The following is a 23997-nucleotide window of genomic DNA, read 5'->3' as shown; positions in this document are numbered from 1 at the left end:
TATAGTTCAAACAATGAAACTCTGACATCTTCATCAACAGATCATTCTAAGATGTTCAATTATGAAAGACATATAAATTGTGATCTTTAAAGAAAAACCAAGCAATTACATTTACTTGACTACTTTAGCTTCTAGAAATTTGTCACTCCCAGCTCTGCCACCTTGTATTGTTCCTATAAACTCCACACTTGCAAAGTGGAAACTCTGATACTATTAGACAAGCAGCATCCACTTAGAAACTGAAACCTTCACACTTTGGACAAATCCACTGCAGCAGTGAGTGGATTACAATGTATGTTGGACTTTCTTCGTAAGAATGAATCATGTAAGTATTTGGAGTTGAGACATCTAGAGTCCACCAAGGACCACATAAAGATTCCATGTCTGCTTGAGCAGAGGGCTGGCGGTGAGCCCTGGGAAAGGGCAGGGGTAGAGGTAGGGGGGAGTCAGCACACAAGCGTCTCCTTTGCCTGAAGCATTCCCCACTCCAGCCACTCCTGAACGAGAAAGTGATATAGACCTGGGGTGGGATGAAAAATAAGTTTCTTTTCCCTTTTCCTCCTGCAAGAAGTTTGAGTGATTCAGAGAAGAATAGAAAGATTTTCAGACACTACAAGGCACTATGGTAAAGAATGTAATATTTTTGCTATCTAACCAATGACAAATTCCTCTTCTGCAAATGTAATAAGAATTATTGCCTCTCTGGATATCAATTACAAGTAAATCATCTAAAAAGGGGACAAAACTTAACTGAAAACATTTTTATGGTAACATGAATTTAATAAAAATGAAGATACAGCATGTTCTCTTTGAGTTTCCTCCTTATCCTCATTCATTTCTCCCTTTCTCTCTGGTACTGATGAATAAATTGTTACCAATAAGGAGGCTAACTGTTCTGATCTTCTTATTTTCATAAGGATGTAGAATATCAACTGACTGCAACTTTTGATAAAACAATTTAAATTTTAAATCCCAATAGCATTTTCACAATTTACACTGGGAGCTGCAACTGTCACATGGGCTGGCTCTTACCTAAATTTGACTAAAGCATCTTCTAAGTGTAATGTCCATGGGCAGAGAAGGGGATGATGAAATGATTGAAAAGCTACTTAATGAACAGGGGAAGTTGGATAGTCAGCTGGAAGGTTTAACTTCAGGCTCCGCCAGCTGATAAACCCATCTTCGCGACAAAGATACATGTCCGTTTGATTCCAATGAGACACTATCCTATGCCTTCAGGAGACCAGACTGTCCTGTTGGTCAGTAAGAGAACTGTCTGGCTTAACAATCCCTGCTTGAGTAATTCCACTGTTTTATTAGCTCTTTATTTTTGGAGTAAAATATTAAAACTGAATTTCCACCAAGACATTGAAATATAGCAGATATGAAATTATGAAGCCTGACAACCAAATACAGAAATATACTAGACTTGGTTCCATGGCATTTGGCCTCTTTGCAGCACATTATGGCTATTAAAGGGATCGTACTGTCAAGAGAAGAGGGTTTTTGTGAAGGAGGATTTGGGCACCTTTCTTGCTGAGTGTTGAAGCTGGAGGCTTTCCCTCATGCTACCCAGTCCGAGGCAGGTGACCTCTGCCCAGAAGGTGCCTGTGAGCAGGTGCTGCAACCCAGCCTGTGTGTCCTTGTTCCATATACACCAGCGCTGCTCAAACGTTGACATGCTTAAGAATAACTAGGAAAGTCTGTGACACACAGATTCTATTCACTAGGCCTGGTTGTGACCTGATAAGTTTTACCTCTAATGAGCTCCTGGGTAAAGCGGATGCTGCTTGTGGGTGGACCGTACTTTGAGAAGCGCTGGTCTCAACTTCATCCCCACTTCCACAGCAAACAGCAGGCCCTCAGTCACCCTCAGGACCAAGACTGATCACTCACTGTCCACTCTGGAGAGGATGTGTTGGGAAGAGGCTGATGCAGGGCTTGAAACAGGCTGGGCTCCTTTAGGGCAAGGAATTCCTGGTTCTGAGAAGGCAGAGGTGGTGTAGAAGGGCGATGGCATGGACTTTTTCTGGGTGGACATGTCCGATCTGCTCACGGACTCTTCCACTGCTTGGGAGGCCGGCTGTGGGACAGCCGGAAAAGTATCCTCTAAAATGGGGGCCAGGGTAACAGGGGCCTCTCTGGACGAGTGAAAGGGCAGTTCCACCTGGACACTTTCTAATTACTGCACTGAGCGTGTGTTTTGTGACTAAAAGTGACCTTGGGACTGTTTATTATTTAGTAGTTCGAAGTCCTAGGATCTACCATGAGGTAGGGAAATGTTTCCTTCTCAAAAACTTGTACGAGATGAGTAGAATAAAAACAGTTTGCATTAGTTCACGAGTTGTGTTTGTTCAACATCCCATTTGTCTTCCATGGTTGACTAATCTCCTTTTCTTAATGACGTGGCATTTACCAGGATTCATTCAACTTCTCTTGGTTCACCATTACGTAACTGTGATATCGTGCTTTATAAAAAGTATAGTTTGGTCATTGAACTGACCCAAAAATGTCTCTTGTACATATTTGCCTTTTGTTCCTAGTTCCTGGCTCACAGCACCCCAAGTCTCTGGAATTTCCTTAGTGTTGGGCGTGATGAAAGTGTCTTCCATGCTGTAAAAGCGACGACTTTGGGAAATAGCTAAGAATGGGTCTGATTGCCAGTAGATCCAGAGCCAGGGCAAGTGGTTAGAGGTGTGGGACTTCCAACTCTCCCTCCCCTCCCCTGCCCCGATTTCTGATGACAGGAGCAGGGCTTGAAGTTGAATCAATCACCAGTGGCCAATAATGAATCAATTGCACCTATGTAATGATGCATTGGGTTCAGAGAACTTTAAGGTTGGTGACCATGTGTGGGTGCTGGGGGAGTGGTGTGCTGGGAGTGGGTGTGGAAGCTCAGCGCCTTTTCCCCAGACCTGCTTTAGGTACCTTGCATCTCTTCCATCTGGCTGCTCCTGAGTTATGCCCTTTTGTAATGAACCAGTGTTGTAGTAAGGCAAATGTTTCCCTGAGTTCTGACAGAGAACTTCCAAGTTTTCCTTTGATGCCTGCCAAGTGGATGAAGGGACAGTTTCCTCTAGTAGTGCACCTGTTGACCAAAGTTGGTATCAGTGAATCAGTTTGAGTGAGTTCATTCCACTGGTAGTCTGCAAGTTACAGAGAGGTAGTGTTTGCAATTTTTCTTCCACCCGATTATCTTTTTTTTTTCATGGACAGATTCTACAGCCTTATCTTCTATAGTACCTCTATTAACCTGAGTGTTTCACGTGCTTTCTCCTTAGTTCAGGCTCTTACTAGCTGGAACTTCCTGACACGTCCCTCTTGTTACTGCATCAGAGCATTGGTCTCTGTGACATCATGAATCACGGTGAAACATGAAAACAGTAGGATCACTACCAAAGTAGCAGTCACTCCTTGTGGCATTTTTCACCAGGTCCCTGAAGAAGATGGTAGCTTCACTGTCCCTCTTGCTCAGGGTCACCCTTCCCAATGAGTTCATAATATCAGCTTAGTTCTTCTAAACCCCAGACCTGCTGAGGGCAGGCTCTAGTTATTTATAGCCCAGTCCACTCAACTACATCTCTCGATCATCTCATCTGCAATTGTTTCTCCAATTCTTAGTGCATTCTACCTCAAGTAGAGCAAGACATTGAAGGGAGAAGAGGTGTTGATGAGTTTAAGGACAAGGATGGTCAAAATAAGAAGAAGAACTAGAAAAATAGAATTTCAATATGAATAGAAAATGAATAGACAAATAGAATTCCAAAAAATTCAGAAAGTGCATAGTTTCCAGGAGCAGCAGGGCAGAGGGAGGGACCATGGGTGTGAGTTGATGGTCTCGATTTTCCTGGTCAACTGCAAGTCACTCCTCTCATATCAGTTTAGATATTCCTTCCAAAAACCAGCTTCCCCTGTCTGGGTTCAACCTCCTGGCAGTCCCCACTCCGTAAGATAGCTTCTTGTTACTCACTGTGGTTTTCCTTCCTACTTTTTCACATACACTGTTAAATAATTATATATGTAATCCATATATACATATATTTGTTTATGTGTATATTTGTATAACGTCTCACTCCCAGCTAGAATGTGAGCACCGTGACATCAGGGATAGGGCTGCCTTGCTCACTGCTTTATCCCCAGCCCACGGCAGTGCTTATATGCAGCGGTGGGGAGTAGATGCTTAGCAAGGGCTAGCTGATGGTGTGTCATGTGCTGCACCAGTAACTTGCAACTTTTACCCAAGTGAGCATTCGTAGCTTGTGAGCACTTTTTATTTCCACCTCCCCTTGCTCCTTTCTCTGGTGTGACTGACAGTAAAAGCATTAAAAATGCAAAGAGAATGAGTACCTGTATTAGGGGGAGCAAAGGTAAGATAGATTTGGGGTTAAATATCATGCTACATCGAGCTATGAATTAGAAGAGATTCCAAAAGAGTGGAAGGGTGGGTGCAGGAAAACAATTGTACAGGTGCGTCAGCCAAATGGTTCTAGCCCCTGAGCCCCAGCCTGGCCCCCAGGGCAGGACTGCTGGCCTGGGCAGCTGCAGAGAGGGGAGGAGATCGGGTATGAAAATACTCTGTAGACTGCACCCCCCTCTCATCCTGGAGAGGGAGCATGTACACCCGGGGACATGTGAGTGCTGGCAGAGTGGTTCTACTAGCCGAGAAAGATCCCCGATAGGGAAACCTTATGTTCTGTCAAAGCCCCTTGTTCTCTTGAGCCCCTCTGTTCCCCAGGATCCAGTCTCCAGATCATCCTCAGAAGTGGGGAAGGACCAACACTCTCACCTGCCCAACGTGGTGGTTCCCACCTCGTCCCCTCCATGTTCACCTGTGATCTCCTGTGCTCCTGCTCCTCATTTTCTGCTGGCCTGATAATTATTCTTGTATTTCAAGCTTTGATGTGCTTCTCCGGCTATGAGCTTAGCCACAGGGATGAACAGTGCTTGATTCCACGCGCCAACCGATTCCCATAATCTGACTCCGAGCCATCTCACAGACTGTGGTAATCAGCCAGGATGATCGGGGGAGAGAAAGCCACACATGCTTGTTGATGCAGCTTTTCTACGCCAGCCCCGGTCCCGGCAAAGGACCCTGTTGCTCTTATAAGGAGATTTTGAAGAGTCAGAAGCTAATTGGTGTTCGAGCTTCAGATAGTGGCAGATGAAGCCTCCGATAGCATCTGAAATGGTAAAAGGTGCCTCTATTGGCTGTCAGGAGGGAGGATGTCAGGGGATGGGTCTACATAGACCTGTGTCGGTGCCCTGACGCCTCCTCACAGGGGTGTTTTGCAGCTGGGACTGTGCCCTTGATGACTCGGGGTCAGGATGTTTCTGAACGGACATCTCTCCCTTCAGGGATTGTGTTTTCTCCTCCTCAGCATCGTGGTGGGGGGTCAAGGTAAGTGCGTTCCCCCTTTCCTGGGTCAACAGCAGGGGTGTGGACACCTTGGCGAAGGGAGGGGTCCCTGGAGCTGTGGCGCCGAAGCCCCAGTGTGGACCATGTGTTCTTGACCAAGAAGGAACCACGCTGACTGTGAGTATTAGTTCCTCTCCTGTGGAGGGTCGACTGGTCATAGCAGCAGGTTTTACAGAGAAATGAATTGGGCCTAGACTGAAGTGGGTCAGTTTCAGTCCCCTCCACTGTCTCCTTTGTTTTCATGGAGCATCTGTTGAGTCCCCGTGGCCCGCAGTGTGTGTAGGTCCAGCGAGTGACCTCAGCTGGGACTCCGGGCTGTTCCCCACACACTCCTGCTCTGTAGGGGACTGGCCCATGGGATTTCCATGTTTTGTGCACTTGTGCTCCCTTAGGCTCTGTGCTTGTGCTTGTGTGTCTGTGTGTGTCTGTGTCTGTGTGTGCGTGTGTGTGTGTCTGTGTGTAGGGTGTGTGAGGTGTGTGAGAGGAACGGGGCTGCCGAGAAGGGACTGAGTCAGTTGGTCTGTGAAACACCCGGAGCCCCCACGGTTGGGTGTCATGTCAGCTGCACGTACCCAGATCGTAGATAATCTCGCACCTGCCTGCCCCTCTCTGGTTCCTCTCCTTCACCCCCACGGCCTCCCCTCTGCTTGTCGAGTGCCTGCCCAGCACTGGCTCTGGGAGGGGTCCTGCCTCCCAGCCTCACTTACTCCTTCCAGGGTCCCTTGTAGGTCAGAGGACCCTGCAGCCAAGAGTGGGGACGTCTTGTTTATAGAGATTAGCTGATGCACATCCCCACTTATGTACAGTTTCTCGAGTCCCTGCCCCGGTGCCCGGGGACTGTGTCCTGCTGTGCTGGACCGGTCTTTTCCACTCCCTAGGATCCATTGTGAGTCTTGTAGGGTGCATTTCCTCTCATGCCCTCTTTTTTCTCTCCTTGTGAGTGGGTTTCCACTGAGCGAGTGGACAGCAGGCATCTGGGTTAGTGCTGCTGAAAATCTAGTCTTCAGCCTGGAGGAGGTGGCTCTTCCAGGTTTGGGTGCTGGACCAGCTGAGACCACATACACACCTGTCTCCTCTCAGTGCTCATTGTCTTCCCTTAACCTCAGTTCTCTTGGTCCCATAATTCTGCTTGGGAAACCCCATCCCCCCAAGTCTGTGCTCCGCCAGTGTTGACCAGATGCTCGTGAAGATTACCCTCCTGATGGCTCTCACGTGCAGAGGTAGGTTTTGGTCCCATGAAACGGTGGGAGGTAATGAGTGCTCTGATACCAAGTCCCCGCCTCTTCCTCAGAAAACCGTAGGCAGTTTCCGCAGCAGTTCCTTGAGGAGCAGGAACATTTCACTGAAGCCAGCACTGTGTTCGTTTTCTTCGAAACAACACCATTCAAATTTATTCTACCAAAAATTTATTCTTTTTCTTCATACAACAAGGGCTTGCTCCTTGTTACATGGTAGTCCTCGTCTTTCTAAATATTTGATGATTTCTGAGCTGGGCGCACATTACAGGAGTCTCCACCGTGAAATCCATGATGGGCATTGGCAGAAAATTACCCCTCCAAGCACAATGTGTACCATTAGACGCAATAACATCGACCTTGAAGATTAGATAATTCTGGATATATTATTTTTTAACTTGTTTCTAAAAATCAATAATGTATATTAGACATTTTTCCATGCCACTAATTATTCTTGTATACATGAATCATTTTACTGCAGTATTACAAAAATATAGGATATCACAGGGATAATACTGAAATATTTAATTGTCTCAAATATTTAGTTTTATGACTGAAAGTCAACATGCTCAACTTATCACCTGTGTTTGGCATTTATTTGTTTTCAATGTTTTTGCTGTTATGGAAAAAGCTGCTCTGAACTTCCCTGTATTTCAATGTAAGGACCATCCACGAGTGTTTCTCTTAATCACATTCTAAGATTGGAATTACTGGTTTATAGGCTAGGAATCCTTTTAAGGCTTTTGACCCACAGACTAATGTCTGTGAGAAATGTTTGCACTGAATTTTATTAGCTCTATTCTGTATCAGAATGTTCGTTTCCACATACCTTTCCCAACATGGTCTTTTTATCAAGTTTTTACATCTTTGATAGTTTTGCAGGCAAAAGCTGGCATATATTAGCTAATTTAATCCTTCATTTGTGAATGACTTGCTCATGACTTTTGTCCTTTTTAAGTTGGGATGTTTGTCATTCTTGTCATGATTTCTATTGCGGCTCCTTCTACTATGACTGCTGCTGCCGCCGACCCCCCAGACCCCACACCGCATATCCTCATGCGGGCTCATCTGAGCGCCCAGCAAGCCTACCAGGCAGGATATATTTATCTCAAAAAGCAGATCAGAAAACTGAGGGAAAGCAAAGTGAAACCCCTTGCCTAAGGTGAGACAGGTGGAAGCAGTAGAGGCAAGGTTTGAACCCAGGCAGTTTGGGTCCAGAGTCCTTGTCCCTGTGAACAGTTCCATGTTTTAGGCTGACAATGTTTCCCTCAGCTGATTGGTTTCACTTTACCTTTTCTCTGTTTTTAGATCCATGGAAGTTTCTAATATTAACCATCTATAAAAATTTCCCTTTTATGTTTCTGCTTTCGAAGCGTCATTAAGAATATTCTTTTCCAGTTCAAGTTTAAATAAATGATTGCATGTATTGTATAAATATATTTAAATAATTTACAACACTAATAACTGTGTAAGTTATTTTATATAGGATATGAAGTTATAATTAACTTTACTTTGTTTTTACTGTGTCATTCCTGAGTTATGTCTTTTTGTTTTCTCACTGATTTCAATGCCGCATAAAGAAACACGCTAAATGTCACCACAGCATTTTCCATACCTGCTTTTTAGAATTTATTTAGACTTTCATTCCACAAGTGTTTACTGATTTACAGATAGCCTCATAGGGTATTGAATTCATAGCCTTTGCAGTTCACTAGGTGCTGAGGCCCCAGTGGTGATGAGTGAAGCGCTCCCTGGCCTGTAAAGCTAGTGAGGCTGGGCACCAAGGCAAGAATTTAGAATAAACTATGACAAGTGCCATCTGCAGGGACACCAGCAGTGTTACTGAATCTAGCTGGGAGAAGCTGAGAAGGCTTCCTTAAAGAAGTTTAATTTAAGCGGAGGCCATGCATTCTGGAAATGAAGTCGTTTACTGTTTACAGTGTATGCTATTGTTAATAATGTCTAATATATAAACCCATGTTTGCATACATGCTTCCTATAGGTCACTTTTAATAACATGATTTATTTTAAATAGTTTATTTCAACAATCAAATGCTTAGAAATATATACTAGGCTCCCGTAAGTATTATTCTGTCATTTTTTTCTGTATTTTCAAAAGCTTTGTCCTATATGTATATATTTTTCTATTTTTCCAGCTTTATTGAAATACAATTTTTATATAATATTGTGTAAGTTGTATAATGTGATGATTTGAAATACATGTAGATTACAAAACGATATCTATTGTATCACAGAGTTAGCTTTTTATGTGAATAATGAGAACTTTTAAGATTGACTGTGTTAGTAACGTTCAAGTATAGAATCCAGTATTACCAACTACTGCCATGTGTACATTACATCCCCAGAACCTATTTATCTTATAAGTAAAAGTTAGTACACTTTAACCACGTTCACCTATTCCCCCAACCAGCCCTGACCAGGCAACCATTCACATACTCTTTGTTTCTATGGGTTTGGCTTTTTTTAGATTCCACACACAGATAAGGGAGATCAAACAGTATTTGTTTTTCTCTGTCTTATTTCATCTAGCACAAGGCCCTCAAGGTCCATCCATGTTGTCACAAAGGCACAATTTCCTTCATTTTTACGACTGAATACTTACTCCATTGTGTGTATATCCATACCACCTACGCCTGTGTATACCTGTATCTAAATCTATAGATATACCTAGAAATCTCTCTTTATAAGTCAAGTATTTCACACATTTTCTTTATCCTTATAATTGTCAAGGAGCACTTAGGTTGTTTCCATTTCTTGGCTATTGTGAATACTGCTGCCGATCATGGAGGTGCAGGTATCTCTTCAAGATCATGATTTCATTTTTTAAGGTATATACCCGACGTGGAAGTTCTGGATCACATGGTCGTTCTATTTTTTATTTTTTGAGAAATGTCCATACTGTTTTCCATAGAGGCTGTACCAATTTATATTACAAATTTCCCCTTTTCTCCACATCGTTGCCAACCACTGTTATCTGTTGTCTTTTTGATCATAGCCATTGTAAGAGGTGTGAGGTGATAGCTCGTGGTTTTGATTTGCATTTTCCTGATAGTGATGTAGAGCAATGTTTTCATGTACCTGTTGGCCATTTTTTTAATCTTCTTTGGGAAAAATGTGTATTTATATCCTTTGCCCATTTTAAAATCAGAGTTTTGTCGTTTTTGTGTCTCTGTGTGTGTGTGTTTTTGCCATTGACTCGAGTTTCTCATATATATTGGATATTAACCACTCTCAGACATATAATTTGTAAGTAGTTTTTCCCATTCCATAGGTTGTCTTTATTTTGTGGATAGTTCCTTTTGCTCCACAGGAATTGTTCAGTTTGATGTGGTCTTGCTGTTTATTTTGATTGTGTTGCTTGTGCTTTAGGTGTCATATCCAAAAAACTATTGACAAGACCCATGTGAAGAAACTTTTTTCCTAAGAGTTTTATGGTTTCAGGTGTTAAATGAATTTAAGTCATTAGTGCATTTTGACTTATCTTTTGGAAGTAGTGTAAGATAGGGGTTCTAGTTTCATTCTTTTGCATGTAACTATCTAGTTTTCCCAACACCATTGATTGGAAAGACTCTCTTTCTTCATTGAGTATTCTTGGCTTGCTAGTCAGACATTAGTTGACCATATATGCACGGGTTAATTCCTGAGCCCTCATTCTCTACTGTTGGTCTGTGTGTCTATTTTCATATCATTGCTCCGTGGTTTGATTTCTATAGTCATGTTGTACAGTTAGGAATCACAAATCCTGCTTTGTTTTTTTGTTTTTTTAAACATTGCTATGACTATTTGAGGTCTTTCGTGGTTTGCAATGAATTTTAATTTAATTTTTTTTTGTATTTCTGTGAAAAAGCCATTGGTCTTGATAGGAATTACATTGAACTTACAGATGTCTTTGGGTGGCATGCACATTTTAACAATATTAAATCTTCTAATTCATGAACATGGGATAGCTTTCCATTGATTTGTGTCTTCCTCAATTTCTTTCATCAGTCTTATATTTTTGATAAGATTTTTCACCCCTTGCAAATTTATTAAGTATTTTATTGCTCTTGATGCAATTTTAATGAGACTGTCCTCTTTATTTTTTCCCAGATGTTTCACTGTTAGTGTACAGAAATGCAAATGGTTTCTGTATGTTGATTTTGTCTTGTGTGACTTTACTGTATTTGTTTATTCGTTCTAACACTTTTTTTAACCTTGGTTGGAGTGTTAAGGTTTTCTACATATATAGCATCATGTCATCTACAGAGACGATTTTAATTCTTTCCTTCCAATTTGGATGCTTTTATTTCTTTCTTTTTTTTTTTTTTTTTTTTTTGCTTAATTGCTCTTACTGGGACTTCCAGTACGATAAGGATGGAATAAGAATGGAATTAGAATTCTAAGAGTAGACACCCTTGTCTCATTTCTGATCTTAGAGAAAAAGCTTTCAACCTTTCACCACTGATTGTGATGTTAACTCTAAGCTTCTCATATATGGTCTGTATTATGCTGAGGAATATTGCTTCTATATTAAGTTTTTGAGACGTTTTTAAATTTAAGGTTATTATAATTTGTCAGATTTTTTTCTCCATCTCCTGAGATGATCATGATTTATATCTTTCATATTATTTATATAGTGTATGTCATATATTGACTTGCATATGTTTAACCATTCTTGCATCCTAAGAAATACTCTTGTTTGATCATGGTGTTTAATACTTTTAATGTGGTGTTGAATTCAGTTGGCTAAATTTGTTGAAAAATTTTGCGTTTATATTCATCATGGACATTGGCTTATAACTTTCTTTCCTTGGAGTGTCCTTACGTGGCTGTGGTATCAGGTTAATGATGGCCATGTAAAATGACTTTGGAAGTGTCCCTTCTTCAGTCTATTGGAAGAATTTACAAAGGATCAGCATTATTTCCTCTTAAATATTTGGTAGAATTCACCAATGGAAACATCTGTTCCTGGCCTTTTCTTTTCTTGAGAGATGTTTAAGTACTGATTCAATCTCTTTTCTCAGTATTGATGTTTTTCAGTTTGCTGAGGCCTCCCTCAGTCCCTTGTCATGCGGGTCTCTCCACACACAGCTGACAACGTGGCAGCTGGCTTTATCAGAGCAAGAGAGGGAGCAAGATAGGGCAACAAGGGAGACACCAGAGTAGTCTTGAAAGCTAATCTCTTAAGTGAGAACTCGTTACTTTTGCCAGATCCCATTTGTTGGATGCATGTTATGAGGTACAGTCAAGTGTGGGTGTTCACACAGGGACATGAATACCCAGACGAAAGCATACGAGGGACACGAGAAAAGTGGAATTTTGTAATATAAATTGGTACAGCCTTTTAGAGGCTGTTTATCACAGTCCTGTGTTCCTAAGCTAGATGAGAGTGCCCCCGATGGGACAGAGAAGGAGAGGGAAGCTTTCTCCCTGGCATCATGGGCCGTGAGCTGTAACTGAGACAGGGGTCTGGGCCCCTGGTGGTCTTGGGCATGTCTCCTGTGAGGGCAGCATCCAGAGTCCTCTGAAGGCCTGTCCTCGGTGATGTCCCTGGAGCTGGGCTCTACAGGCTTGAGAGAAATAATTGAGTGCATCCCTTCCCAGCCCCGTGTTCAGTGATGCCACACTGGTAGCTTAGAATTGAGCACTGTGGAAATATTTGCACCATATAAATAAACAAATCCTATACACCAGGGATTTTTTTTTCCCTTGAAAGAGCTCATTTTTTAATTCTTGTACCACTGCATTGTCTCCTAAAATCTCTCCTGTGTCTTGTGTTCTGTGTCTGTGTCTCTCTTGCAGCTCTGGAGCTGAGGCTGATGGATGGAGGCCACCGCTGCAAGGGGAGAGTGGAAGTGAAGCACCAAGGAAGATGGGGCACAGTGAACTATTACCTCTGGGACTTGCAGGATGCAGCTGTGGTGTGCAGACAGCTGGAATGTGGAGATGCTGTTGATGCCCCCACAGTGTCCTATTTTGGACCAGGGGTTGGCCCCATTTGGCTTTTCAATGTTTCCTGTGAAGGGACAGAGTCAGCTCTCCATGACTGTTCTAAAAATCCTATTAAAGACTACACTAGTGATGGCTTTTCCCATAATTGGGACTCTGGAGCAGTCTGCTCAGGTAAGGCCTGTCTGGTCTGCGAGGGGACCCCTAGCATGAAGAGCCTCAGTCTCATTCCCAGGATAACTGTGAACCTTCAGAGCACACCTGGGTGAAGACTCCAGTAATGCAGTGTTTTCTTGAGTATTAGGTGCTCAAGGCAGCATAAGGGCTGCTTGGCCCTGGGCAGTAAGAGCCCCAGACCTATGGAATCCTGGGCCCTCAGGACTCTGTGATGTGTCATAAGTGGCAGGGAGCTGAGGTCTAATGTTTCACACAGGTACAACTGCTGAGCTCGACCTCTGTGACTTAGTTCCATCATGGAAGCTGTTTTGTGTTCGTTTATGAGATGGCCGGTCAGGTGCAGTTACAAGAGAGGGGCAGCAAACACAGTTAATTGTACTCCTGGGTCCTATAGAGACGAGTCGCCACACGCCATAAGGTGAATACATGGGGGAGGTGCCAATGGGGGAGACCCAGCCAAACACGAGGGGCCAAAAGAGGGTGAAGACCTGTGAACAAGAGACAATATTGGGTGTCAGGGTGGAGTTACACAGGCAAAAGGGGTGAAGGGATTTCACTGGTGCATCTGAGCCTCACTAGGTCACAGTCAGGGGAGGGAAGACAGGGGATTTGTGGTGGGGGTTAGTCTTTGCACATTGCTGCTCCTGGTCACCTGGGTGTGGTGTTCACATCCAGTTTGTGGGGATGTTGAAGCAGCAGGAAAATATGAAGTTCTAGAATCTACAGTGCAGTAGCTGGGGCAAAGCAAGTATTAACTGCAGTGAGGCCAAGAGAACCGGAAGTGACTCATAAGAAGTGCTCCGTCCTGTCTAAGTGTGTCTGACCGGAGCCAAGGTGGAGGCAGTAAAGACAGCAGTGAACCTAGAGTGTGAGTGGGTGGTCAGAGAATTTTCCAGAGATTTGTCCAGTTGTTATTACAAAGATGGATGAGATGTCCAAGACATGAATCCCATCAGAACACCTGGAATTGAGGAAGATATCACATATCACAATGAATTCCCTAATGCATGTGGTTGGGCCCTAGAAAAGGATCATCTAATCTGATGGGATGATGGGATGGGGTAGCCTGAAGGTCATTTGCAATAAGCCCTCAACAGCCAGTGCCAATCAGCTCTTTTGTGTTCTGTCGGGTATGATCAGCGGAAAAGTGATCTTTTGTAGCCTCACTTTCCGCAGACCTATGATAATACTCATTTAGGGCCCTAAGAAAATAATGACTTTCATTTTGAAGCTAGTTTATTGAGATGTGATTTACATACAAAAGCTGCACCTATTTAATGTTTACAACAACTGCTAGGTTATCAAGAGAAATGACTAGGACCACCCGTCTCTCTCCTGTGGCTCTCTGAGCTTTCACAACACAACTTGACAGATTCATCTTTTCCCCTTTCGGGTCACCTAGGAAACTCATGGGAATGTTTTGTCACCAAAATTATCAGAAAAATAAAACTTGATACAATAAAAGTGGATTGGTTACAATGTGTGTATTTTTTCTCTTAAGCCATCATCTGTCTGCAGGTCAACGTGCACTCATGGATCCAGTCCTCGGGATTTTCTCTACCTTAAGTCACTGGAGGATTGGCTCTTGGGAGAGAAGTCTGATCAGAATATTAACCCCATGAGACTCAGGATGGTTTTCTAACTTAGTCTGGATGATGGGTCTCTCCTGTCACAGCCCAGGTCCCTGTGGGTTGATTCTATTCTTCATATCTCTGTACTCAAGTTTGAGTGTGCATGTGTTTATGCATTACTGACGTGGGCTCTGTAGGTCCCACGATCCTAAATGAGAAATTCACTTCTCCAACCAATGCTCTGAAATGTATGTTCCTGGTATTCAGTCATTCTGGATGACCTGTCTTGAGCCCTGTAGTTTCCAGACCCCTAGATAAGGGATTCACATTTCTAACCAATCTCATTATATATGTTCTTGGGATTCAGCCATTCCAAACTGCCTCTTCAAATTCCTCTGGATTTCTCTACAGAAACTGTCTTGTGAAATGCGGTTATAACACTGAATTACAAATTCCCTCTCCATGCCCCGCTTTTGGAGATAAAAAGCTTTTGCTTGCACACCATTGCCTGTGACATGTTTTTTCTTCCAAATGCCAAGAAGATCTTGAACACTTACGAGGTTTATTTGTTTGTTTCTCCTAGGATTTATGCGTCTGGTTGGAGGGCATGGACCCTGCTCAGGGCAGGTAGAAATGCATTCTGGAAAAGAGTGGACTCCAGTGTCTGACGGGAACTTTACCTTCCTCACAGCCCAGGTCATCTGTGCAGAGCTGGGCTGTGGCAAGGCTGTGTCTGTCCTGGGACACATGCCTTTCAGAAGGTTAGATGGCCGAGTCTGGGAGGAAGAGTTCGCGTGTACTGGGGAAGAGCCTGAGCTCTGGTTCTGCCCCAGGGTGCCCTGTCCAGGAGGAACCTGCCACCACAGTGGAGCTGTTCAAGTTGTCTGTTCAGGTGAGATGCAGATCAGGACTCTAACCTCCCTGCACATCCTGGTCAGGTAAGAAAAACATGAGATTTTGCTGAGCTCCTGTCTTTTCTACCAGCATACACAGAAGTGCGGCTCATGAAAAATGACACGTCTCAGTGTGAGGGACGAGTGGAGATGAATATTTCTGGAGGATGGAGAGCGCTCTGTGCCTCGCACTGGACGATGGCCAACGCCCATGTTGTCTGTCGTCAGCTCGGCTGTGGAGTCGCCACCTCCACCCCCAGAGGACCATACTTCGTTGAAGGAAGTGATCCGATCTGGAAAGCCCGATTTCACTGCTCGGGGGCTGAGTCCTTCTTGTGGAATTGCCCGGTGACTGCCCTGGGTGCTCCTGACTGTGCCCACGGAAACACAGCCTCTGTGATCTGCTCAGGTGAGAGAGGGAGGGGCTGACTGGTACTCAGGATGCTCCTTGTGGAAAAAGTCCCCAAGAGCAGAGAATGAGGGAAAATGGCTTCAAAAGTTAGATATTTCATGATGAAATATGTTTTTTTCATCATTCATTCATTTTTTGAGATCAGGTCGAGAAGCATTAAGGTGAATAGTATTTTTAAAATAAACATAGGTATTTAAGTATGATCATAGAGAACAATGGATAAGCAATAAGTGTACACCTCAGTGAAGATTTTTCCCCCACTCTGAACCATTTGAGAATTGCTATACACATCAGATTCCTTTACTAGGTACCACAGCATATATTTCTTAAGTACAAAGATACTCATTAAAATTCAAGAAATTTTAATTTCATGTAATATTATTAACTGTTTATTTTGAAATACATCTGAGATTGAGGTTGTTTGCTTTTTGTGTTTTTATAGTAGAAAGATTAAATTATAAATTCAATATTTTTAATAAATCAGATTATTTAGATTTTCTATCCTTTCTTGTGTCATTTCATGTGGTGCTATTCAAAGAATTTCTCCACTTTTTGCTAAATGTTTAAAGGTTTTGGCAAAGGGGAAGTGACACCAGCATCATGGTGGTGTAAGATGTCCCTCCTTTTTGCCTTTCTTTTTAACAACGAATTAACCATACATCCATGATCAATAGTGCCTCTGTTAAAGTTGTGGGATGCAATATCTTATGCCAAAAAACAGTTGGATGGTCAACAGGCAACATGCAGAACGGGAGAAAATATTTGTAAAACCTATATAAGATCAGGGATTACTTTCCAAAATATATTTAAAAAAAAAAAAACTCTACAACTCAATAGCAGAAACCCAAACAATCTGTCTAAAATTGGGCAGAGGAACTGATTAAGGATTTTCCAAAGAAGATTTTCAAATGGCCATCAGATACATGAACGTTGCTCCACATCACCAATCGTCAGGGAGATGCAAATCAAAGCCATAATGAGATGTTACCTTATAGCGTTTAGAGAGACTATCATCCAGAAGACGAGATACAAATGTAGGTGAGGAAATGTGGACAAGTGAAGCCTGTGCTCTCTTGGTGGGAATGTAAATTGATTCCACCAGTATGGAAAACAGTACGGAGATTCCTCCAAAATTAAAAAATAGAGCTACCGTATACGCTAGCAATCCTAATTCTGGGCGAGGACTCAAGGAAATGATATAGGATATTGAAAATACATCTGCACTCCCACGTTCATTGCAGCATTATTCACAATAGCCAAGATACACAAACAAGTCACATGTCCTTCAACACATAAATGAATAAAGAACATGTGATACACACACACACACACACACACACATATAGAGTAATATTATTCAACCACGAGAAAGAAGCCACTCCTGCCATTGATGATAACATGGATGGACCTTGAGGGCATTGTGTTTAGTAAGGTAAATTATACGGAGAAAGAAGAATACTATGTATCATTTTTATGTGGAATCTTAAAAAGCCTTACTTGTGAAAACAGAGAGTAGAATGGTGGTCACCATGGACTGGGAGGTGGGGGAATAAGGATTTGTTAGAGGGTACAGAATTAGAAGATGAATAAATTCTGTCGATCTATGGTATAGTATAGTGATTGTAGTCAACAATATTGAATTATAAACTTCAAAATGGCTAAAAGAGTAGCTCTTAAATGTTCTCATTGTGAAAAGAAAGGATAATTATGTGATATGACAGAGGTGTTAGCCACAGCTACACTGGTAATAGTACTACAATATATACACATATCAAATTCAAAATATGCTCTGGGAAAAAAACCCAAATGCCCTGGCAAGAGATTATTCATAATATCCTCTCAACCTCTTTTTAATGTGTATATGTTCTGTAGTAATAGATCTTTTTTCTTTCTTTTCTTCATTTTTGGAGGGGTAATTAGGTTTTTATTTATTTTTTTCTTATTTATTTTTATGCTAGAAATACTGGGGACTGAACCCAGGACCTCGTTCATGCTATGCATGCGCTCTACCACTGAGCTATACCCTCCTTCCCTTTCTTTTCTTTTCCCCCTTGTTGAATGATGAATTTTATGTCTTTTCAGAAAAATTAGACTAAAATGCTTTTTTCAGTGTCTTTCCCTTTATTTGATTGATTTCTATAATTATATCTATTATTGTTTTAGTTTATATGGGTCAGATTGGGATTGCATTTTCTTTTTTTATGGTTACTTTTTATTTTTAACGTTTTTATTGAAGTGCAGTCAGTTACAATGTGTCAATTTCTGGTGTACAGCAGTGTCCCATCGTGCACATACATACATATATTCGTTTTCATATTTTTTTCATTAAAGGTTATTACACGACATTGAACATAGTTCCCTGTGCTGTACGGGAGAAACTTTTTTTTAATAGCTGGGTATTTTTGATTGACACACATTGTAGATGAAAAATTGTAGAACTTCTTCACACAGGATCTTCTTTTGCTGCCCCCCCGGCACCTGATTTAGGGGGTTGATCACCTCATTTAAAAGAAAGTGAAGTAGTTGGAGCCGGGCACCCGTCCCTGAGAGGAACAGTCTATGTCTGGTTCACTCTTCCTTCTGTGGTGCAAGTGTTCCGGTTAACAGGGCTCCTCCTCCTTGGTGGACCCCGAATTATGCTTTGTGCTCCCCGAGCTCTGTGAGTCTGCAGAATCTCTGATGAGCTTCTCAGAGACTCACCTTTTACATTTCAGTTGACAAAGGCCTCAGAAGAGGTGGCTCACCTCTGCCTTTCACATCTGAGAGCATGAACCCAAATACTCTCACTGCCTTGGGAGCTCTACAGCACTGCCCCAAATATTGATACTTTCTCGGTTTTGTAAACTCACTCTTCGTGAAATACTTGGCTTAAAACAGAAATTCTGGCATCGTCAAAAGCAGAACGCTCCATAGAGAAGGTGACCTCTATAGGGTAACATTACTGCTATGTTATAGCTTTCATCTCAGACCTGATCAGCACGTCATTATTTGGTTTAATTCAATCTCCTGTTCTTCAACCCTCTGGTCATTGCTGTCCTGCAGGAAACCAGACCCAGGTGCTGCCCCAGTGCAACGACTCCGTGTCTGAACCAGGAGGCTCTGCAGCCTCAGAGGGGAGCCCGGCCAACTGCTCAGGTGGGGGTCCCGCAGGCCTAGAACCCCTGCCCTCCCCTGTGTAAAGGCCCCCCCACTGGCACGAGCCTCTCCCCACAGACAGCAGGCGGCTCCGCCTGGCGGACGGGGGCGGCCGCTGCGCAGGCAGAGTGGAGATCCTCCACCAGGGCTCCTGGGGCACCATCTGTGATGACGGCTGGGACCTGACCGATGCCCACGTGGTGTGCAGACAGCTGGGCTGCGGACAGGCCGTGGACGCCTCGCCCTTGGCTCGCTTCGGGGCGGGATCCGGGCCCATCTGGCTGGACGAGCTGAACTGCACGGGGAAGGAGCCGCACGTGTGGAGGTGCCCTTCGCGGGGCTGGGGGCGGCACGACTGCAGGCACAAGGAGGACGCGGGGGTCGTCTGCTCAGGTCTGCGCGGCGCTCGGCCGCAGGCGGGGGGCCGGGGGGGGGGCGCGGGCCCTGGGGGTCGGGGGTCTGAGCCCTGAGGGGGAGTTGCTGGCAGGGCGAGAGGAGGAAGCCCCTTCCCTGGTGCCTGTCTTTCCAGTCTGTCTTTACTCTCCAGTAAGGTCTGGAGACCCTACTGGTATTGTAATGACAGCACGGACTGAGTAGTTAAAAAATCAGGGGTGTATTATTTCACCGCTGTGCAGGTTAGAAGTCTGACGGGGGTCGTGGTGGGCTGACGTCAAGGTGCCACAGGGCTGCGTTCTACCTGGAGCCTCTGGGGAGAATTCCTCAGCCTTTTCTAGTTTCTAAAGGTGGCATGAATTCCTTGGCTCAGAGCTCCTTCTCTTTTTCTTCAGATAGACAACTTTGCCTCCCCCTGATCTTTCTTCCATGTCTCATCTTCCTCTAATCACAGTCAGGGAAAGGATGCCAATTTTAAGGATATTGGATGTGAAAGTGCCATTAGATTGGGCTCACGTGGTTAATCCACAGTATCCCAGCTTAATCTGACCATCCCTTGGTCCTTGACTTAATCATATCTGTAAAATCCCTTTTGCCAGATAAGGTAGCATTTTCACAGGTTCCAGGGACTGGGACATGGACGTCTCTGGGGGGTCCACCCTTCTGCCTGCCTCCCTACTATCCACATCCCTTTCACATCCTCTTCCACGGGATTTTCAGGAAGTGGGATTCAGCTCCCCCTCCCTGCAGGGTGCCCAGATGAGTGTTCCTTTCAGTCCATTTTCCATCACATCATTGTGGTAGAAATAGAAAGACAGACACAAATGGACAAAGTCAGGTAAAAGGGAGACAAATTTCAGTCTTGTCACCTACTGAGTATCTCCTCAGCAGGGTCAGGGATGAGTGTTGACAATTTCTGGGAGAGAGGAGCACCCAGATCGTTGAGTGGAGTGTCAACTGTGCCCTGATTCCCCCTTTCAATTTTAGAGTTCCTGGCCCTGAGGATGGTGAGCGAGGACCAGGAGTGTGCCGGGTGGCTGGAAGTCTTCTACAACGGGACCTGGGGCAGTGTCTGCCACAGCCCCATGGATGACATCACCTTGTCCATCGTCTGCAGCCAGCTTGGCTGTGGGGACAGTGGAACCCTGAACCCTTCTGTTGCTTTTAGGGAAGGTTCTAGACCCCGGTGGGTAGATTTAATCCAATGTCGGAGAACTGATACCACTCTCTGGGAGTGTCCTTCGGACCCTTGGAAATACGATTCCTGTTCTCCAAAGGAGGAAGCTTACATCTCCTGTGCAGGTGACTTACTGCCTGTTTCTACATCCCACCATTCATTGTAGGATGTTGCTAATGAGATTTTAAATTTTCAAATCTAAGTGATGACTTTAAGTTCCGTCTACAAAATGAAGTTTGGATAAAGATTATCTAACCCATATTGTTTCAAAGGAAAAAGTAAAAAAACCTAGGCTGACAGCAGTGTACGTGAAAAATATCAGGGATATTGGGCTGAACTGTGGGAAGCATAAATAATACTCAGACTTTCTTAGCAATTGTTAAGTAACTAGGATTAGTTATTGATATGCCCAATACCTTAACGTAAGTAGGGACAGAGCAGAGAATCAGTCCTGATTGCTCTGTCTCGTAAACGCTGGGTGTTTTACTCTGAATTGCATCTACAGCAGCTAGACTAATTCTCAAGACAGTTTGCTGGTAGATTGCAACTGAGTGTCTTGTAGGTAAAAGTTTATATTCCAGGCGAGAGGACAGAGATGAGAAAACATATAGTCACTGTTTCCATGACACTTACAATCCAGTGCGGAAATCTCCCGTCAGACAGGAATTTCAAGAGTCGTGAAGAATGAGAAAGTGCTATGGAAGTGTGTGACTGGGGCAAAGAAGAAATCATGCAGAGACTGAAGGATGAGTAAGGGTTTCTTAAAGGAAGAAAGTGGAGAGACCTTTATGGTCAGTGTAAATCCTCATATAGGAGGAAACGTGGCGTCTTAGAGGTACTGAGAAAATCACATCCTGGCCAGAGCAGAAAGAAGGTGAGAGGCTGTGCTGCAGGATTCCCGTGGAGTGATGAGCAGAGCCAGACACCTCTGGGAGGCAGGACCCAAGAAAACTATCCTGTTAAAGAGGATATTGTTTATCCTCTTGGCTGGGACATCATGTAGAACCCCTTAGAGGTCAGGGGGCTCAAGTTGCCATATCTTCCTGCTTGAATTTATCTCTTCTAAGACGTCTTCAGAATCCCAGTGTCCTTGGCTGAACCTTCATCCTGTGGGCTTTTCTTCCACTACCGTGCACTCATCTGTCCACCTCATCTTACTCGCCCACAGTGTTCTGCAGAGTTTACTGGAATTTGGATCCCATCATCCTCAAATTCCCTTATATCCTCAGTGGTCCCTTCACTTCTATGTTCTAATCAAAACCTGATTTTTTTCTCCTGAAAACACTGATTTTTGTATCGACTGGAGGCTGTGTGTTTCTCTTTTCACACACTTTTGTCTGGACTGCGTTTTGGAGTAGGGAGCTCCTTGTCCCGAGGTGCATTTTCAACAATTCCTCTCCTGTTTCTTCTCAACCTGCAGCTCATCCAGCAGCTGCAGCACCAGGCTCACCAGGTTCTTCATCGACGTCTTATTCCTGGAACCATTCGTAGTTACTCGACACCCTTAAACAGAACTGAGAGACATCTCCACCTCATTGTTTGTTGTTTTTATTCTTACTGGGTTGCACCTCCCGTGCTCAGCCCTTGTGTCTTAGACGTTCTCAGGGCTCAGTGTCAGACTCTTTACTCTTTTTTACCTGTACTCCCTCCCTACGGCCCATGCCCTAAACGATATGTGTACACTGACAACTCTCAGATATACGCCTCTGCAGCTGAGGTCGGCCCTTATCTCCAAACTCATATATTCCATTGCTACCTGACATCTCCAGCTGAATATCAATAGACCACTCAAATTTAGTCCATAACAGAATGTTGATTCTACCTTAGCAATATCTGCTCCTAACGTTTCCTCCACTATTATTCTCCCCATTAAAGTTAATGTCACTACCATTACTCAGTTCCTTAAGCTCAATGTACAGCAGTCAACCTTTATCTCTCCTGTTCCCTCTTCCTCTGCTTTCGATGTAAAAGCAAGTCCTGTTGGCTCTATCTTCAAATATATCCTTAGTCCTTCTGTTCCTTCTATGTTCACTATCATCTTGGTCTGGGAAAGATGATCTCTGTCTGGATTATTCCAACAGTTCCTGGTAGTCATGTAGGTCCATTCTTCCCCTTCCTTAATATATTCTTTCTCTGTCAGGTAGAGAGCGATTTTTAAAATGACTTTGTATCCTATTTCTTGCCAATAAGCCCCCAGAAGCTTCCTACTCAACTCAAGATCAAATTCTGATTTTTCCTTCTGGTTGACAAAGCCTACAATGTCTGTCCCCTACCAACCACTCAGTCCTCCTCTATTCTTAACTCTTCCTTCAGTCGATGTGCATATTGACCTTCTTTGTGTCCACGAAATAGGCAGAATGGGCAGTAAGGGAAGGTGTCGCCATCCTTTAACGCCTCAGTATCCTCTTACCATACAGTTGCTGTGTCCATCTTAAGACCTCGCACCAGCTGTTCGATCTGCTTTGCTTGCCTGTCAACTTCTCATCATTCGTCACTTTCAATATCATCTCCTTGCTGAGGCCCTTATATCCACCTAACTGCTGTTACCCCTCCCCAACCTCTTTATGACATACTCCTGACACTCCGTGGTTATCCCTGAGCACACGGATTGCTTTTCTCAGTCCCTCTTGTAGGGTTCCAATTCCTCTACCTAAACTAATTTGCATTTTACAGCACATTTTAATGCTTTTCATAGCTTATTACTATGTGAAATGACCTTTTTCATATTTATTATCCATCTGTCTTATTTCTTTGTAAAATACCATGGCCTCAAGGACTTTGACTGACTGACTGTGGTTTTCACCAGTGTATATCCAGTGCTGGGGACAGTACCTGGCATTAGAGTAGATAATAAACAGTCATTGAATGAATGAATAACCTTTTTGATTGTGTGGTCCAAACTAAAAATATATTCATGAGGGTGTAATCAAAACTAATTGAAAGATTTTTAGGCTGGAAGATAAATTAAGCAGTTTTGAGTTAAGAAAGTATCTCTTGAGTACAGGAAAAATAAAGGATTATTGCAGGAAAAATGCAGATTGTATAATGATGACTTGGGATATCTTGGAGGAGTCAAGGGTGACTGTTAGAAGGGTGGTAGTGCCTGTTCTTAATACAGGAAATGCAGAAGCTCATGGGAAGAATTCCATGGACTCAGTTTTAGGTACATTACATTCCAAGTAGATGAGACACTTAAGTGGAGATATCATTAGGCATTTAGAACTTTGCCATTTGAGTTTTGAAAGGAAATCCAGTTGGGAGAGAGAAATTTGGGAGTTACCATAGAGGTGTTTATTAGGGATAGATGAGATCATTGGAAAAATAAACCCTTTAAGACAGAATCCAATGAACACTAATGTTTGAAAGCTAGGTAGTACAGTGCATGGACTGGCAGGGAGTCCAGTGAAGAGCGGCAGAGAACTAACGCAGGCAATGCTGTGTTTGGATGTCAGCTTCAAAAACATTTTTCAAGGAAAGTGTGTGGTCATATGTGTTAAGTTCTACTGTGGCAGTAAGTAAATGAGAACTGAAAAGTGCCCAGTAGATTTAGCTCATTGTTTGTCATTGAATGTCCTAATGAGAACACTTTTGAGAGTGGGGTTGGAAATCAAAAATAAAAGTATAAAAAATAAGGTAACG

At 43.4% G+C, this 23997-nt stretch overlaps 1 protein-coding gene across 1 annotated transcript in view; it reads left to right on the top strand.

Moving 5' to 3' along the window:
* Positions 1-23997, top strand: part of LOC102507671 (antigen WC1.1) — a 99558-nt gene that overhangs the window by 32028 nt on the left and 43533 nt on the right. The window contains exons 16-22 of the mRNA XM_032472903.1: positions 6541-6636; positions 12454-12774; positions 14932-15240; positions 15333-15650; positions 18696-18788; positions 18867-19181; positions 20169-20483. Of these exons, the coding sequence (XP_032328794.1) occupies positions 6541-6636; positions 12454-12774; positions 14932-15240; positions 15333-15650; positions 18696-18788; positions 18867-19181; positions 20169-20483 (1767 nt within the window). The remainder of the gene's footprint in view (positions 1-6540; positions 6637-12453; positions 12775-14931; positions 15241-15332; positions 15651-18695; positions 18789-18866; positions 19182-20168; positions 20484-23997) is intronic.

The sequence above is a fragment of the Camelus ferus genome, chromosome 34 (assembly GCF_009834535.1).
Source record: "Camelus ferus isolate YT-003-E chromosome 34, BCGSAC_Cfer_1.0, whole genome shotgun sequence".
Lineage (NCBI taxonomy): Eukaryota > Metazoa > Chordata > Mammalia > Artiodactyla > Camelidae > Camelus > Camelus ferus.
This window is presented reverse-complemented; position numbering and strand designations above follow the sequence as displayed.